The sequence below is a fragment of the Capsicum annuum genome, chromosome 1, assembly GCF_002878395.1.
Source record: "Capsicum annuum cultivar UCD-10X-F1 chromosome 1, UCD10Xv1.1, whole genome shotgun sequence".
NCBI lineage: Eukaryota > Viridiplantae > Streptophyta > Magnoliopsida > Solanales > Solanaceae > Capsicum > Capsicum annuum.
The window spans coordinates 2,264,134-2,282,009 of NC_061111.1; the positions used below are offsets into that span (position 1 = coordinate 2,264,134).

Genomic DNA, 17,876 nt, shown 5'->3' on the forward strand with positions numbered 1-17,876 from the left:
AAAAATGAATAGAGAGAAATTTAAAACTAAGTTTATTTTAGATAAGATTTTTTTTTTTTTATTGAGGGTGGAAAGAAAAATTAGCATGCTTATATGTACAAATAATTTTAGCTGATAAAGAGTTGCGGGGAAAGTTCCTTTAAATGTCGTTGTCATTGTTCCTACTTGGTTATACTAATCAAAAAAATTAAGGATAATTTAGTAATTTTCACTTTTTAAAAGACATGCGACAAAGAAATATAAAAATTAATATAAAATGAAAGAAGTAATAGCTTGAAAATACTACTCTTTCATTACTTTTATTAAGAAGTTGGTTATAAGTGTACTATATAAATTGATTACTTTGATGATTTTGTGTTGATTATATCTTTTCAAACTAAGAACCTGTTTGGATTGTAATTTTTGAGCACTTATGTAATTTTATTTTATTTTTTTAAAAAGTATTTTTTTTTAAATTCAAACATTTAAATTCTTAACTTATGATTTTTAATTTAAAAAATAAAATTTATAAACTCATTCAAATGGACTCTAATACCTATCTTTTCAAATTGGTTGAATCTCGATTATTAATTAATAAGTTGGTGTTATTATAATCTAAATTCATTACAAACCTAATTACATTGATTATCACAAAAGTGATGTATCAGAAATTCAAACTTTTTGTTATTTTCTTTTCCTTTTTATCAACATCTCAATTGAAGTAATTAGATCTCAACCTTTAATTTGACATGTATTTCTTATCCAAATAGATTGGAGAAATTGAATGAGTGAAAATGGACAGAAGCCTCATTTAATTGACAAAATTAATATAAAAATACAACAACACAACTCTAGTGTATTCTCATAAAGTGGGGTTTGGGGAGGGTAAAATGTATGTAGTCCATACCGCTATCTCCGAAAAAGTAGAGAGTTTGTTTCCGATAGACCCCCGACTCAAGATAAAGAATAGTAAACAAGGTCGCAATGAAATATGAAACTGGATGGATAACATAACAGAAATAAGAAATAAGACACTCACACAGCAGTACCATACACTCACAGATCAAAGACACCCACCCACCGCACCCAAACTCTCCTAACTAGCTGTTCCTATCTATGGACACAGTCCTAGAATTACTAACCCGGCTACACAAAAGCTCTCCTAATTACTTGCTACGACTCACCCACATACACTAGCCTTCTACCCTTATCCACGACCTCCACACCTTCTTATCTAAGGTCATGTCGTTCTCAGTAAGCTGTAACTGCTCCATGTCATGTCTAATATAAAAAATAAGATAAATGAAATAATTAGATAAAAGAAAAATATATCTCACCTCAAATACTTCATAATATTGGGAGCAAAATTACTTCTTCTTTGAATTTGTCTTATTATATTTCTATATCAACTACTAATTCTAAGTGTATTTACGGTAGCAATTCGCTATGATCACCTTCTATATTACATGTCCTAAATTCTTTTACCTTTGCTTCACTCCATCCTTTTTTAATTATTTTTTGTCAAACTTATTCCTATGGTTTTGGATAGCCTAACATTAATGATTATCAATATTATAAAAAATATTTGTCCAAAATACTTGTTAATTTATAAAATTAAAATAGAATTAATACTTTTTTATATTCTGTCCTTAAAATCATTTGGTTTATAGGTAAATAATATTGATTGCGTCAAAGAAAATTAAGAATAAATATTAAGACAAAAAGTATCTTTTATTTTTAATTTTTTTAAAGAGCTTGTGGTTTTCCTGGATAATGATTAAAATGTCCTCCCTCCAATTCATTTTAGTTGTCTTTTAAAACATGACCCCATTTTAAAAAGTTAGTTAAAAGTTATATAAATTGATTTGCCTTAATGATTTTGTGTTGATTGTGTCTTTTTAAATTGCTTGAATCTCAATACTTAATTAATACGTACGTTGTATTATAGTATGTATGAAGTTATTTGGTAACCTAACTAACCTATATAAAGTTATTGTTACCCCTATATAGTAATGTATGAATAACGTGGACTAAGGTATTAGAAAGTTAGTAGGTAGGAACACGTTCGTATTTGTAGGTAGGAGTGCATTGTCTTGTCGTCCTTACTAGTGGTCAGACTGCAGTTGTAGCTTTTGTTATTCGAGTTCTGTTACAATATCTATTATTTCGTGTAGTTCCATTATTATATTATTTTTCTATTACTATTCGTTGTCTTTCTTATTATCGATTGTTTATTTTACGTCCATTACGTCTCTAGAGCTGTCAATATGGGTCGGCTCAGCCCATCTGGGCTAGCCCACACAGGCTTTGAGTTTGACGGGCCAAGCCGAACTGACCCATCAAAATGATGGGCCAAAAAATACCAAACCCACACTATTACTTCGTGGGTTGCGAGCCTCACGGGCCAGCCCACTTTTTAAAAAATAAGTAATATTTTATAATTTAATTTTAGAATGTTAATAAACATAAATATTACCAGACAAGATTACATAGTGTTAATACTTGTTAATCAAGTCTCCAACACCTCAAAAAATACTGCTAATAGCGAAATTAAACAACTTTTGACTTGATATCCTTCGAACCAAATAAAAATACTAATAAGCAATTTAAATAGTTGCATGTATTTGACTTGCGGTCCGGCCCACGGGCTAGCCCAACCCACATTGCTCAAGCCTCACGGGCCACGGGCTTATCCGGGCCAGGCTAAAAAGCCATGTTCTTAAATGGGCTGCAAAAACTGAAGCCCAACTTCATCAAATTATAGGTCAGGTCGGGTCGGATCAGCCCAACGGGCCTGGTCCATATTGACGGCTTTAACGTCTCTTTCTAAATTATTTTTGTCTTGAATCGAGAATCTATATAAACAACTTAAAAATAAGATTTGCATGCACACGATCCTCCTCGTCGTGCCGTACTTGGTGAGAATATGTTGTTGTTGCTCCTAATTGAAAAAAATAAAAATATTTGGGGCCATGGCTGCTTGAGCTACTTTATCCTTTGGCTGGCCATGAGTAACACATTTTGTATCTCTAAAAGGAGATTTCAGTGATCAAGTTAGTTAAATGGCTTCCATGACCATTTGATAGTTAAGTTTTCCTTACTTCTTGTCAATCATATATATAATAATATATTCAGCAAAACTTTATAGGCGGGGTGTCACGATTCGAATCGGGGCCCTGACTGCAACGGGCTAGACCCAGAACGCAGTGGCAGAGCCACAGCCGACGAAGGGTGGTCAGATGAACACCCTTCGTCGAATTTTTTTTTTTAGTATATAGGTTAAATATAGATATTTAAGGTTATATACATGTTGTTGCACACGCTTGACAAGCTAGAGAAGCATAGTGCAGTAGTCAAGAGTGTGCATTTTCGCATCAACAATCCGAGTTCAAATCTTGACAGGTGGTGCTTTATTTTCTTCTTCTTTTTAAATAGTAAGGGCAAATATAAACACCCTTAACCAAAAGTGTGGCTTTACCACTGCCAGAACGGACAATATCACTTGGGCCATTACAGAGGTCTCTTGAACCTTGATGGTTCGACATGCCTGTCGTGGCACGGTCAGGACCCCAACTTGGATCGTGACACAGAATTTAGAGAGGTTCCTACCTCGTAAAGATAGAAAGAATATTTTCAGAAAAATATTGATTCAAATATCACGTAATAAGACGTAAAAGGAGGAGGGGGGGGGGGGGGGGGGGGGGGTTGAATTTGGATCCCGTGAAGTGGATCTTGAAAAGTCTTAATAAAAGCAAGAGGGATTTGCAGATCTTAACACATGATAAATTAAATAAAAAAAGATTAATTATTTTGAATTACTAATATTTTTTTCTAGATAGAGGTCCACAAATTTTGTCAAATAATAAAATTCATTAAGAAATAGTGTGAATTCTCCCACACGTCTAGAACATGGACATGGTCCTCTCCATGTTATTATTACTCCTTATTGCTTATGATATAAACAAGAGGAAAATTATATATATGTATATTTATATATATTTTTTTTTCTTTTGGTCCATGACTAACAACAATAACCTTAATGTCAAACCTTCTTGAGAGTATTTTTTTTTTGTGAAAAAAAAAAAGGTATCCAAGATAATATGAATCAAAGCAGAAATAAATTATTGCTTTGAACTAAAACAATAATTTATTCCTGCATTAATCAGAGCAGAAATAAATTATTGCTTTTGTTCAAAGTTCAAACCAGTGGTACATACTATGTATTCATTTTTATCTAATATACTACTTTTTTTTTTTTTAAATTCCAGGAAAATTCGCAGCCGCTACATCCTTCGGATGTATGCACTGGGGTAAACTCCCCGTGCACAACCTGCAAGTAACATCAGGGGTTTTTAACCGCACTAGCTAGATAAACCCAGTGCGACAGGCTCGACTCAAAGACCCTACCTGAGAATCGATTCCAGGTAGCTGTCGTGGGTTTTCAACTCCGACCAGTGAGCCACACCACAAGGATGCTATTATTGAACCAAAAAGTGTGTAATGATATGAACTAGTGCTGTTTTTTATAAATTATTTATTTTCTTTTTCTATTCTTATTTGATATTTGCCTAGGGTATCATGTGCGTCCGTTTTTAGAAGATCGTAAACCTAGAGGTCTGTTAGTTTATCGCTTAGTATGCCTTTCATCACGAGCGTCATATATATTGTGAAAAAAAAGGGCTGCTCGGTGTACTAAAACTCTCGCTATGCGCAAGGTCCGGGGAAGGGTCCCACTACAAGGGTGTACTCTACGCAGCCTTACCTTGCATTTCTACCAGAGGCTGTTTTCAAGGCTTGAACCGGTGATCTTTCGATTACATGACAACAACTTTACCAGTTATTCCAAAGCTTCCCTTCAAAAGCATCAGACGGGATTAGAAATTATTCATAAAGCAAATAAGGAATCAAAATTGGAAAATATATGTGCTCCCTCACGCTTCGCGTTTCTTAACTGTCACTTCAATCCTCAGTGAATAAAATCCAAGATAACTATACGTATAATTTAATATTGTTTGCCGTGTGGGATCTCCTCAATTTTTAGCTGTCATCATAAAAATACTTTGACCAAGAAACAATAATCGAATAATTAAATAATATTGGTATATATATAATATATTAAAAGGCCATTATTATGCAAAATTGTTTCCTATCCCAAGTTTTTATAAGCTTAATAGTTATATTATGAAAGTTTGTTGCATGATACAAGATATCAACACATGTTTTAAGAGTTTAATTTTTATACCTCCATAGCGTACCAAAATAATTACCATCGCTAAAGTCAAGCCACAGCTCTCCTACGCTATTTAATTTTAACGAATACTTCAAAGTACAGAGATATTTTTACTTTTTGAGATCTTTTTTTAAAAGAATTTATGACGTGGTATTTTTTCATAAGTTCAATTTTAATAATAATAAAAAAGGAGATTGTATCATGCGAAATGTGTCATGTGTGAGTTAGTTAAAAAATACAAATTTAAATACTCATTTTTTTCGTATTTGAATGTTTTTATTGTTTTACTTGTCACGTTTCGTTTGAAAAATACATCTTAAAATTTTGTTTAAAGTCCATACAATTTGACTCTCGAGAAGTGAAGTAAAATAAAGCCCAAGATTTCAGTATATGTCATTGATAATTACCTTCTTTTCAGTGCGCAGCAGTAATTAAATGATAAACAAACTTGTGAATTAATTGAGTAGTTAATAGTCACTATGTCTGACCAAACATTATTTTAAAAATCTGTCACATTACATTTGTTTTTTTAAAAAAAAAAATATGAAAGTGTGACTTCAATTAAAATTTCCAGATCCTTCAATAGTCACAAGATATTGTGCATATTTTTTATAATGATAGTGTTCGAACAACTTCTTGACTATTTTACTGCGTAACGAGTAACTTTTTCTATCAAAATTTAACCATATGAGAGAAAATCGCTTAATATTTCTTAACGAGTAACTTTTTCTATCAAAATTTAACCATATGAAAGAAAATCGCTTAATATTTTTTGTTTACGTTTCTTATGAAGGTTGTGACTACCTCAATTTGACCTTTTTTCTAGCCCTTCTTTTCTTTGTTTTGATGACACGATGCTTAACGTATGTTATTAAAGTTGATCTATCCTAACATCGAGCTGGATGATGAAGCCCCCCTCCTTAGATAAAGATGTCGTTAATCATACAAGGGAAAATCAGTTAATATTTCTTGTCATGTATCTTATGCTTGACACATGTAATTGAAGTCGATCGATCCTAACATCATTTATGGTGAGCCAGACAATAAAGTGTCCTCCTCATATAAAGATGTCGTTAATACGAGAAAAAACCATCTAATATTTCTTGTCACGTTTCTTATGAAGATTATGATCGATTAGCTCGATTGGCCTATTTTCTAGCCCTTTCTTCTCTTGGTTTCGATGACACGATGCTTAGCACATGTAATTGAAGTCGATCGATCCTAACACCATTTATGATGAGCCGGACAATGACGCCTCCTCCTCAGATAAAGATGTCGTTACTCATACAAGATAAAACACATAATATTTCTTGTCGCGTTTCTTATGTAATTGGAGTGGATTGATCCTAACATCATTTATGAGGAGTTAAACAACAAAGCCTGATAAAGATGTCGTTAATCATACGAGAGATAATCACCTAATATTTCTTGTCAGGTTTCTCATGAAGATTGTAACTTCCTCACTTGTCCTTTTCTCTAGCCCTTTCTCCTCTTTGTTTTGATAGGGCACGATACTTGACACATGTAATTTGTCTTATAATTGAACCTGACCGGTCCTAACATCATTTATAAGAAGTCGAAAAACAAAGCCTCCTCCTCAGATAAAGATGTCATTGATCATACGAAAGAAAATCACCTAATATTGCTTGTTGTGGCTTCCTTAGTTGTCCTTTTTCTAGCACTTTCTATTCTGTGGTTTGACATGACCGCACGACACTTACAATGTAATTGAAATCGATCGATCCTAACATCATTTATGAAGAGCTGGACAACGAACCTGTTCTTCAGATAAAGATGTCTCCGATACTATTCGCCAGCAAGAACAAATTTTTTCAATTGTGGCCATTTTGTTAGAATTTCAATAAGGATTTCCCTTCCGAGTAGGCATACGCAGACATTATCCCTACCCTAGAAGTAGAGAGGCTATTACCGATAGACCCTCGGCTCAATGAGAAAGCAATAACTGAAATAACATTGAAGCAAAAAATTAGCATTAGAGTAACAACTTTGCCAAACAATTTGTTATGTAGAATTGGAGATATCTGCCAGTTACAGAAAATAAGACATAACATTACAGCTCTCTAAAGGGATCTCTCTAATTAGGTCCTGGAATCTCTATGACAAACTCTCCGAAAGAACACGAAATCTTGCTTGTTCCCCAAAACTCTCGAGGTGCAAACGCACAAAACTGCCAAAAAATTCATTAACCTTCTCTTGCCCCGATTATTTCAACAAATGCAGCTTTTAACCGTGTATATGTATGCGCTAGCGATAACCTATAACTAGAATTCGAGCTTTTACCAATATCCTTCCTCTTATTACCTCTTCTTGTTCTTCTTTCTCCCTTTCACTTCTTTCTCTAAACTTCTGATCCTCTGACTAAGAACCGATGATGCTGGTATTCGTCGACTCGTGGATCTTGATTCTTCCACAGGAGGCGATGATACAGCCGGTTGCTGTGATGCCTCTGCGTTCTGCTTTGCTGCGTGCTGCTGTGCTGCTATGTGCTGTTGTGCTGCTGCATATTTCTTGAGTGTTTCGAAAAATGGGAGCGCCGGTTTTTGTTCTGTTGGAGGACTGACAGGTATTATAGGAACACCCAGTGCCTTCTTGACCGCGGGACTTTTTATCACTGAGACACAAGATGAAAAGTGAGACACGTTACAGACAGATCGCATTTACTTGCGCGAAACACAAAGATTGCAATGAGTAGATGAATTTTTTAGCAGGAATGAATGTAATTTACTAACCCAAACCGTAGGAGAGAGAGAAAAGATTTGAAGTTATCCAGTAACAGAAAATCGCCTGCAATGATTCAAATGTCGTTTATTAAAAAGTCTCGCTTTACAAACAAATCACCACGAGCAATGACACAAATACCATTATATGGAACGGCATGTACAAGGTTATGTTGCACATATGAACTCTTAAACAAACAGGTCAAGCAAGAACATGCACATGCACATGCACATGCACAAGAATAGTATGTACATACCATGAATATAGCTAAAAAACGAACTTACATCTTTAATATATACAACATGCATGAAACAGAATGTAAGCAATGTACACGATTTTAGATACATCGAAATTTTTTGTGGCAAAAGATTGATGATCCATTCTTGATTAAACTATGCCTGTTAACAACCTCAAGAAAATCCAGAAGACGCTAGTAGCAACACCCACATATGGACAATCACACTGGAACTGTCTTTGATTACGTGTTCCAGCAATATCAGAACATCTCTCCAACACGTGCATAGGCATGCAGAAAAGGCATTCTCTATTTTTGACATGCTGATTGCATGCTCAAAGACTAAAACCAAAAGTAGATTATCACGAGAACTTGACTTGCACAAGCAATTCATAACTATACATATTTTAATCAATAACTATACATACCACCATAAACCATCCCTTTCATACAAGTCGAAGATTTAAAACAAACCTATGCATCTAAGGGAAGTAAGGCTATTCAGGTCAATTAGGAGACCACCAGGAAAAAGAACAGGAAAAACAAAGACCATAGAGAAAAGAAAGATGGCAACAAAAGCGCATCATAAACTTCTTGGTACGTGGATTTTGTAGATTCGTCAATATATATAAAAAGGACAAATAAACTATGAACCATTATAAACATGTTGGTTGCATATCCCACCTTAGGAAAAGTAGCAGTAAGTGGGACAGTAAGAGCAGCAAAGCCCCGTGAAACATTTTTTATGGTTTTAGCAGCAGGATTTCCCTCCAATCCTTCTTGAGCATTCAACTGCAAAAGAACAACTCTAGTTAACAAGATTTACCAGAATAATATGCTTTAAAGTACTGCTAAGAAAGACAGACAGCTGTTAATGTTGGCTAGAATATTGAACTTGATATCAACTAAAAGGAGAAAATGTTAGATCTTTAAGAAGTTTCAACATTAAATTGATAATGGCATATTTACAGTCACTGATTCCGTCATCCTTTCTCTCTTTTGTTCCTTCTTTCTTTCTCTCTCTCCCTGTCTATTTCCTTTACCGCTCTGGTGCAATCTGAACAAATGTCTTTAATAATTCTATAAGATAACGGATATTTCTTACAATAACTTTGAAGTTTTATGGTTTGACTGATTTACACAGTCTTCTTTCTGTAACAGTACATATCAGATATCTTCTCCAGTTTAATCCAACACAACATCAAATGATCGCCAGACATCCAGAATAATAATCCACTGGACCATTGGTCCATTAGGATAGAGAACATTTAATGAAGCAGAAGAAAAAGAAGAGAATTAATAGACTGAGATAACTGATAACTTTACCTCCACCGTTATCCAGAATGTCAAAGCCGTCAGAATTGGAAAGATATACATAGCATCTGGAGTAGTTAAATCAGTAAACCAAAATGCTCCACCAGTTTTGAGAGAAGGAACATTGTCCACCATGCTCCTAATCTGCATTTTCGAGATATACCATAAAGAGTCTTAAGTATGCAAGAGATAGGGAAATGGGGAGCAACCAACGAAACAGATAGCAATAGGATAATCTTACAGCCATAAAAAAACTGACAAAGATTGGGCCTTGTATTAGTAGTCCCTTTAAGGGAGTGAATGGAGTAACTCCATATCTGCAAGCATGACATTGATTTAATAAAGACATTCATCATATCAAATATTTCACCGAGAGCGCTATCAAAGGACAGTTTTTTGGAAGTATGTGGCTGCAGCTACTTATATTTTATACCTACATCAGATAATAAAAGCATTCCATTGAACCATGCAGAATAAGTTTAATGTTTTGCTGATGTCACCACGTATGTTTTGAAAAGCTAATGAAAACAGCAATGCCGAAAACTAGATAGCTTAATTTTGGTTCCAGAAGCAATCAGATGGGTTGATGATAAGATAAAGAAACCTGTCTAATCATCATTTCTTCGCGAGTGTCAATATCATCATGATAACCTTGAGAAACTGCTAGACAGGAACTAAAGTAGCAAGGCAAAACACAACTGAGCCGAGACAAGGAAAAGGCTAACTACAAAGTGAAGCTAAGAAAAGTATTATTAACATTGAAATGCTTCAAGGCAGGAGATAATCACTTATGTCAAGGTGGCCAGGCTCACCATTAATTGGAATAAATGTTTTTCAAAGAGAACTTGTTAACATGGTTGATTTACAACATGAATACAAGTATCATCAGAAAGCCCGTTCAAAATTTTGTCAGATTCTTAAGGTCGTGGAGGCATCCTTTCCATCCCTTTGAAAGAAAATTGCATGATCTACGGGTAAAATATATTTGCATTCGAACAAGCAAGACCTAATAAGACTACATTTTGAAGTTCAACTGAACTCCCGTCGACGGATAATGTGAGAATAAGAGGAGATTCAGGATTATAGTTGATAGGCAAACCAGATGCAAGTGATGAAAAGTTCAATACTTAAGGGTATGCCAATGGGTAGATATGCAGCTCAAAGTAGATACAGACAGGCTCGAGAAAGGAAAAAAAACTACAACACTACAAGAGAAAGAAATAATTGGTGGATTTATCCATATGAGAAGCTAGATAACTTTTCTAAAAATGGCAGATGTCCAGGCCAGCTCTAGAGGAACCCGACTATTCCACCAAGTACCTCTATCCTCCAACCAGTAGAGGTACAGGGTAATTATTCTTTGAGAAGGAGAGGTATGGGGTAATTATATACACAAGGATTTCATATGAGAAGCTAGTCAAGTTCTTCAAGATTTTTTTCTCTAAAACGGGGCATATGGAAGTTCATCAGATCAACAAGGAAATGTTGCTTACTCCCTCATTAATTCTTGCATTCTTTTTTGACCATCAGCAACTGCCGCTGGTGCCATACCCTGTTAAAAAGTAAGAAATTTAAGCCAACTAAAACTTTTGGCAGGTAAAAATATAACCACATAATTCTTGCCTACAGAAGGGAAGGAAACACAACATAATTTGAGGCAAAAACTCTGACAGTAGAGAAGCCATGTGAGTGTGGACATGTCCATGCATGGATTAGTTACTTAGAGATATACTAGGGAAGGTTTTAGAGTCTAAAAACCGTGAACAGAACATAAACACACGAAGTGTAATCATCAATGAATTTCAAAGCAGCATCGGATACACAGTGACTGGACCACATAAATAATATTGCTTCAGATGTCATTACTATAGCCTACATGAGAGGTAAAAAATTTAGTGATTGCCTAGCTCAATCAAACAGGAACAAAAATGAGAGGAGACTTGTATCAACCTACCTTATTTTGCATCTCATCTTTAATCTCTTCCAACTTTGGTCTCAGAAGCTGCACAAGACATGCAAAAGAAATGGAGATCAGTGAAAACCACGACAAAGTGGAGCAGAGAGACCTTGGAAGGAAAATTACCAGTATTTCCATGTATAGTTTTATCACAGTACTGTGTCGGGGAAAACTAGACTGAGTATTAGAATGCAATGAATTCTAATGAGTGTAAAGCTGGTTTAACATTTTCACAAACTGCATAGTATTTAGAGAAGCTTGCTTAGGAGAAAGTACACATATCGGATTTGAACAATCTCCACAAATAAAATGAATAGATATGTCAATAAGGAAATAAGAATCAACCGTCAAGCACAACTTTGAACTTATATCACAACGGAACAGATCTGCCTGCTGTATAAACAGCATACTAAATGTTGGAACATCCTTTTCCCATTTCCTGAAGTTTGGGGAGAAATTTATTTTTGGCATACAAAACTTAACCTGAACTGATTCAAATTCAGTGAAACTAGCTTGTCAAAGTCATAACATATCAAGGGTTGCAAGATCTAGGGGCTTTAAACGCAAAACGGAATTGAAACAAGCATTTTTTAAAGAAAGACACAAATGAAGAAAACAAAGATATATATGCAATACAAATAAACAATTGATTGAAAAAAACTGAATTAAACATATAAAATAAAAGTGATGTCAATCAAGTTTAAGAAACTATTCTGCATGTTTGATCCAGATGTGAAAATGCAGTTGACTATTTTAGTGAGACTCAGTTACATGTGGATTTCTAGTTTCCTAGTCCTAAATCCTAAATCAATAACATACGTGCATGATACAATATATTGTTTTTTCAGCTACATCATTGTTTCTATCTTCAGAACCCATGGAGACTAAGGTGCATGTGTAACTGCAAGATTGAAATGTCACCTAAACATGACGAAACTGCGATGTATCTAACTTCAGGGATCAAGCGCACTTTTAACAACACGGAGTGAACTTTTTGGCTCCTAATGAACAAGAGGCTGGGTCAATGAAATAATATGAGTCATTAGTTTTCTAAATAAAAAGTTTTCATCCTCGTATTCTCGAAGCTACTGCAGCTTTATCACTTAACTTACAATCAGGCGCGTATCCAATGAATAAGTTATGGGTTCATCTGACTTCCGGACCCATAGGTTTGGCTTAGGCTAGATATGTGCTAAAAAAATCCACAAATGTGTCCAAATAATAGATTCTTAACCCCGTAAATCTGACTGAGGTGGTCGAGTTACGACTTTGACCCATAAAGTCCATATCCTAGATCTGCCTCGGCTTACAATAGCTACAGTTAAAACAGGAAGCTTGACACTACATCCCATTTTTACTTTAAGTTCCTGCCTATGAGGAATTTTTTGAATTTAAAATTCAAAAAGTTCCAAGCACATCCAGTGTAATAGTGTGAATGTTAACTGTCTTGGTGGTTATTAATAAATTTTGATCACTTATTTAAAAAAAGGTAGAAATTTAGATGCACTGTCTACATATTTTCTTTTAATTACTTTTTTGTCATTATGTCAAGAGGTCAACAAACTAAGATCCAAAAGAAGGAAATATAGCTTTTGCTGTTCTGCATTATGCCAAACTAGACAGCAGCATACCCCGCCTAGTCTCCTGGACTTTGCAAAGACATACTTCCATTTTGCAGAAAGCACATTGAACAGAACCAGTTGACTTCAAATTAAATACTTTCGGGTCACTTGGACAAGTAACAACTAAAAGATAAAAAGTGATGCAGCTCCAAGAAGATAAAATCTGTATTTTAAAATCAAACTTGAGCAAGTAGGTGTATCGAACAATTCAGGTATAGTGCATATCTGATTAGTAACAGGAGAAGGCATAGCTTCGACTCTTTAATGATTTGAAGCGAAGGGTTATTACTTCATTGGTGAGGCATGCATTTTAGAGGTGTGTAATTATATAAACAAACAGATACATGTAGCAAGGTCAAAATGCAGTACAGAAGCTTACCGTAAGTTTTGAAGTAGCCTTAAGCTGATTAATCATAAATGGAAGAGTGAACAACCGAATCATAATACTTGTAGCAACTATGGATCCCCACCTGAACAACATCAAATTTTCAAGATGAAATCAAGACCTAAGGGTTGTCACTTAATAACTAACAAAGCACAATGACTTAATTTTAACTTCTGCAATCAAGAATTACAAAGAAATGTGGACGAAGGAGAGGTGGAGAGAATGAATGAGAGTGTGTGTGTGTGAGAGAGAGAGAGAGAGTAACCCTTAAGGACCTAAAGGTTCTAAAGTATTTCAGCTAAAATGCAAAACTCAAACTTCCAAGCATATCTCTCAAACAAGAACTACTACCATTATAGTTACAGCTGCCGCTCACAGGCTTCGCTCACCGGCTCCTCTGTCACTAGGTCACCAACTTCCTTGACCTACTACTACTACCAACATTAACTCCATGCAATTTCAAGTATTTCAAATGAAATAGATTTGCAGCTTCGGAGCCCAACTAAGTTTATGCAGAGTATAAAAGAAGTCTTCAAGCCAAATTGAGTACATGTGAGATGCTACTAAATTCCAATGATAACCTCAACTTAGAGCCTGTTTGGATGGGCTTTTGACTAATAACTTATAAGCCAAACGTCATAAGTTAGGAGTTCTAACCTATGGCTTTTGGCTTATTTTTTTTGTTTTGGCTTAAAAAACAAGTGCTTAAAAGCACTTCTTTATTTTACCCAAACACTACAAAACTGTTTAAAACTTATTTTAGCTTAAAAGCACGTAAAATAGGTCAATCCAAAATATGCACTTAAACCTCTATATCTGAAGGTTCTATGAAGTCCTTCAGTTAAAAGATGTATATATATATTGAATAAAGGGAATAACAGAGTTAAATCATGCTTCTTCTACCCCTTTCAGCCCCAAACCGAGAGTGCATTGAGTTGACTATGCATCTAGTTATCACTCTCTCTCACCTAAATATAATCAAAAGGTGATAACCATACCCTCGTTTCTCTTTCCTGCTAAATCAATCCAAATGTACTATAAAAAGACTCCACGATATGATAACAGGAAAAGTTACGAGGCAACAACATTTCTTACCATTCAAACCCGGTAAATATATGGACGTAATCCATTAAATACATCAATGCCTTCACAGGCAAATAACAATCAGCAGCAGCAATTGCCACCTCGTTCACAGCTGGAGCTTGAGAAACTACAGCCTCCACAGCCTTATCAGCAAGTACTTCGGCAACATCAGTCATGTAATCTATTTTATCTGCTCCACCACCAATATCAGTTGACATATTCCTGATCAAAAAGGACCCATAACTCATTGGAATAAAAGGCCCTGAAGCACAAAACCTCCTGTCTTGATACGGACTTCTTGAGCCAATGAAGCTGTTAGCTCCACTTGCACTTCCCATGTAGCGAGGTTGGGAAAAACTGGGAATTCTTGAATTTTCAAAACTAGGTTCAGGGTTCTTACGATCATCATCATCCTTATGAAAGTAAGAAAATGCAGGGGTAGCTCGCTGTTGCTGATAAAGAAGCTTCGCTCGTGTAGTTATGCTTCGCCTACATGCCATTCTTTAGATTTGATTCCTACAAGAAGATTCAGCAGCAAACATTAGCATCCCACGTCATAAATAGGCAATCTTGACTGTATATACACAACATATGCATCACAAAGATGAAACCTTTACAGCACACACACAACAAAATACACATATAAATCATAAAGACAAGAACTTTATATTCACTTACACAAACAGGATCAACACTTTCGAGTCACAAACACATCATATGCAATTGTGAATTGACTCTAAAATGTTGTAGTATTGCTCCTGTAGTTTCAGGACTTTTGATTTATGTTATTATTTGTTATCTTATACTTCAACTATCATATTATTATGTTGTAGTAACTATCATGGTACTATCTGTTGTTCTTGTTACCATCTACTATTTCTTGTATACTACTTTTCTAGACTAATTTGGGCTCTCTCTTTTCCTTGAGCTAAGGGTCTATCAGAAATAGCCTCTCTACGTCCGAGGTAAAGCTAAGGTTTGCGTACACTCTACCCTCTCCAGACCTCCACTTTGTGAGATTATACTAGGTACGATGTTGTTGTTGTTGTTGTTGCATAAACTTTAAAGTCCCACATACAACAAAATACACACACATAAATCATAAAGATAAGAAGTTTATATTCATTCACACAAAACAAGATCAACATATAGGGCCATTCACATAACATATGCATCATAAAGATGAAACCTTTAAAGCCACACACAGCCAGCCATCGACTGACCAACCTTCACCAAACAATTATATTATATATAGAAAATTATACAAAGTACATAAGTCAAAAAAAGATCCATATATATTAAATCTTGAACACCCTTAACGAACCTTCGCCACTGCACACAGCAAAATAACAGATATAAATCATAAACCGGTGCCAAGCTAGGTAGGGCCAAGGGGGTTCACACACACACACACACATACATACATATAGCTGATCATAAAGATGATAACTTTATATCCTAACACAAAAAACAAGAATACGAGATTAACATTTTGAGTCATTCACACAAAAAAGAAGCAAAACTTAGAAATAAACAGAGCTCAGATCCCAATAATTGTGATTAGTGATTGTAAAATGGATTAATAAAAGGATTAAGACTTGAATACTTTCAGCTATATGTGATTATGAGAGCGAAGAAAGAAGGGTTTACGAGGTTTTGTGAATTATGAAGTAAAAAGGAAGAAAAAAAAAGTATGAGGAGTGAAATGTAAAATTATTTTTTCTTTGTTTCCGACAAGATTTAAGGTAGTTTGACCCGTTTAGGTTTCGGGGCTCCGAGGAATTTTGTTGACATTTTGGGGGTATTTTTGACCTTTTATGGTAGTGTATTTTTAGCATATTCTTATTTTTAGCATTTGGGCCTGGATTTTGGGCCTGTGGAAGTTGGATTGGACTCCTTAAAGTGGGCCGAATTGCTGATGATAGAGAGGTGGAGTCGGTATTTGAAGTTGAATTTGCCATTGAACTCGTACTTCATTTTAGTTACTAGATTGTATATACTAATAAATATTTAATTTTTTTAATATAGAGTCTGAATAGAAGTTATCGTTTGAATCTGCGTTAATACTATAGTTCTGCTCTGGTTGACCAGTGACACATTATAGAAACTTTGAGAGATTAGTTTCAAGTCACTACATCAAGAGCAACTTACTATGTGCATGTATGTACAATTGCGATATCATTTACAAATAATTATAAACGTGATTTCTAGATGAATAGAGAAGTCTGACCACGATCATCATTGATATGCAATTAGGAGCGTAACAGCGGAGATGTTTCTAAGTCAATAAATTAGTATTGTTAGCCCATATGTTATTGGGCGTTTAGTTTATGGACCTTTAGGTTATTGGCTATGTATATATAGCCTACTTTTGTTTAGTTAGTTTTAGGCTTTTCAGATTATATTGTAAACCTTAGCCTTTCTTCCTGTTAATAAAGTTCTATTAACATGGTATCAAAGCTAGTTCGATCCATGTCCTTTGATTTGTTGGTTGAAGATTTTGTAGCAGGCACCTACTGCGCGGATCGAACTTTGTATATTGGATTGATTTGTTGCTGTCTTCATTTGCTGTCTGGTGTTGTTCGTCTTTCGTTCTTTTGCTTGCTGCCATTGTTGTTCGTTCGAAATTGTTCAACCTAGGGTTTTGCATTTTTTTTGTTTTTTGAATTGTTTGTGTGTTGCTGTGTTTACAATGACTGGAAAGGATGATTCTCTCCAGTCCATTAGTACTCAATTAGATGGTAAGAACTATGCCTATTGGAGTTATGTCATGAAGAATTTTCTTCGTGGGAAGAATATGTGGGGTTATATCACTGGAGTAAAACCAAGACCTATCGATGATAAAACTGAAAATTTTGATTTGTTGGTGGACTTATGGGAAACTAATAACTCCAAGATTATCACTTGGATTAACAATTCTGTAACTCAGTCAATTGGTATGCAATTGGCTAAGTATGACACAGCAAAGGAGGTCTGGGATCATTTGGAAAGACTGTACACTCAGTCTAATTTTGCTAAGCAGTACCAGTTGGAGTATGATATCCGTGCTCTTCAACAGCATGATCTCAGTATTCAAGATTTTTATGCTGCCATGTCGGATTTGTGGGATCAATTGGCACTTACTGAATCTGCAGAGTTAAAAGGTTTTGGGCCGTACATTGCTAGACGGGAAGAGCAACGCTTGGTTCAGTTTTTGATGGCACTCCGTTCTGACTTTGAGGGCCTACGTGGAACAATCCTTCATCGATCTCCCCTCCCTACTGTTGATTCTGTGGTTCATGAACTGATTGCAGAGGAGACTCGTATCAAGTCTCAAGTGGATAAAGGGTCTA

At 35.2% G+C, this 17,876-nt stretch overlaps 1 protein-coding gene across 4 annotated transcripts; it reads right to left on the reverse strand.

Annotated features, from left to right (window-relative positions):
* Positions 1-7,183: 7,183 nt before the first annotated feature.
* Positions 7,184-16,329, reverse strand: LOC107855276 (mitochondrial inner membrane protein OXA1). Of its 4 annotated transcripts, none has more exons than XM_047414197.1 (10): positions 16,195-16,329; positions 14,557-15,060; positions 13,456-13,546; positions 11,452-11,499; positions 10,991-11,049; positions 9,739-9,814; positions 9,510-9,641; positions 8,868-8,975; positions 7,960-8,014; positions 7,184-7,841 (listed from the first exon to the last, which is right to left on the reverse strand). In XM_047414197.1, exons 2-10 carry the CDS (start codon positions 15,042-15,044, stop codon positions 7,528-7,530), a joined length of 1,371 nt encoding a protein of 456 aa, XP_047270153.1. In that variant the 5' UTR covers positions 15,045-15,060; positions 16,195-16,329; the 3' UTR covers positions 7,184-7,527. The 4 variants fall into 4 exon arrangements, with proteins under 4 accessions (XP_047270153.1, XP_047270145.1, XP_047270148.1 ...); XM_047414189.1 differs by having other exon boundaries at positions 16,151-16,294; XM_047414192.1 differs by having other exon boundaries at positions 15,869-16,230.
* Between the last annotated feature and the right edge of the window lie 1,547 nt (positions 16,330-17,876).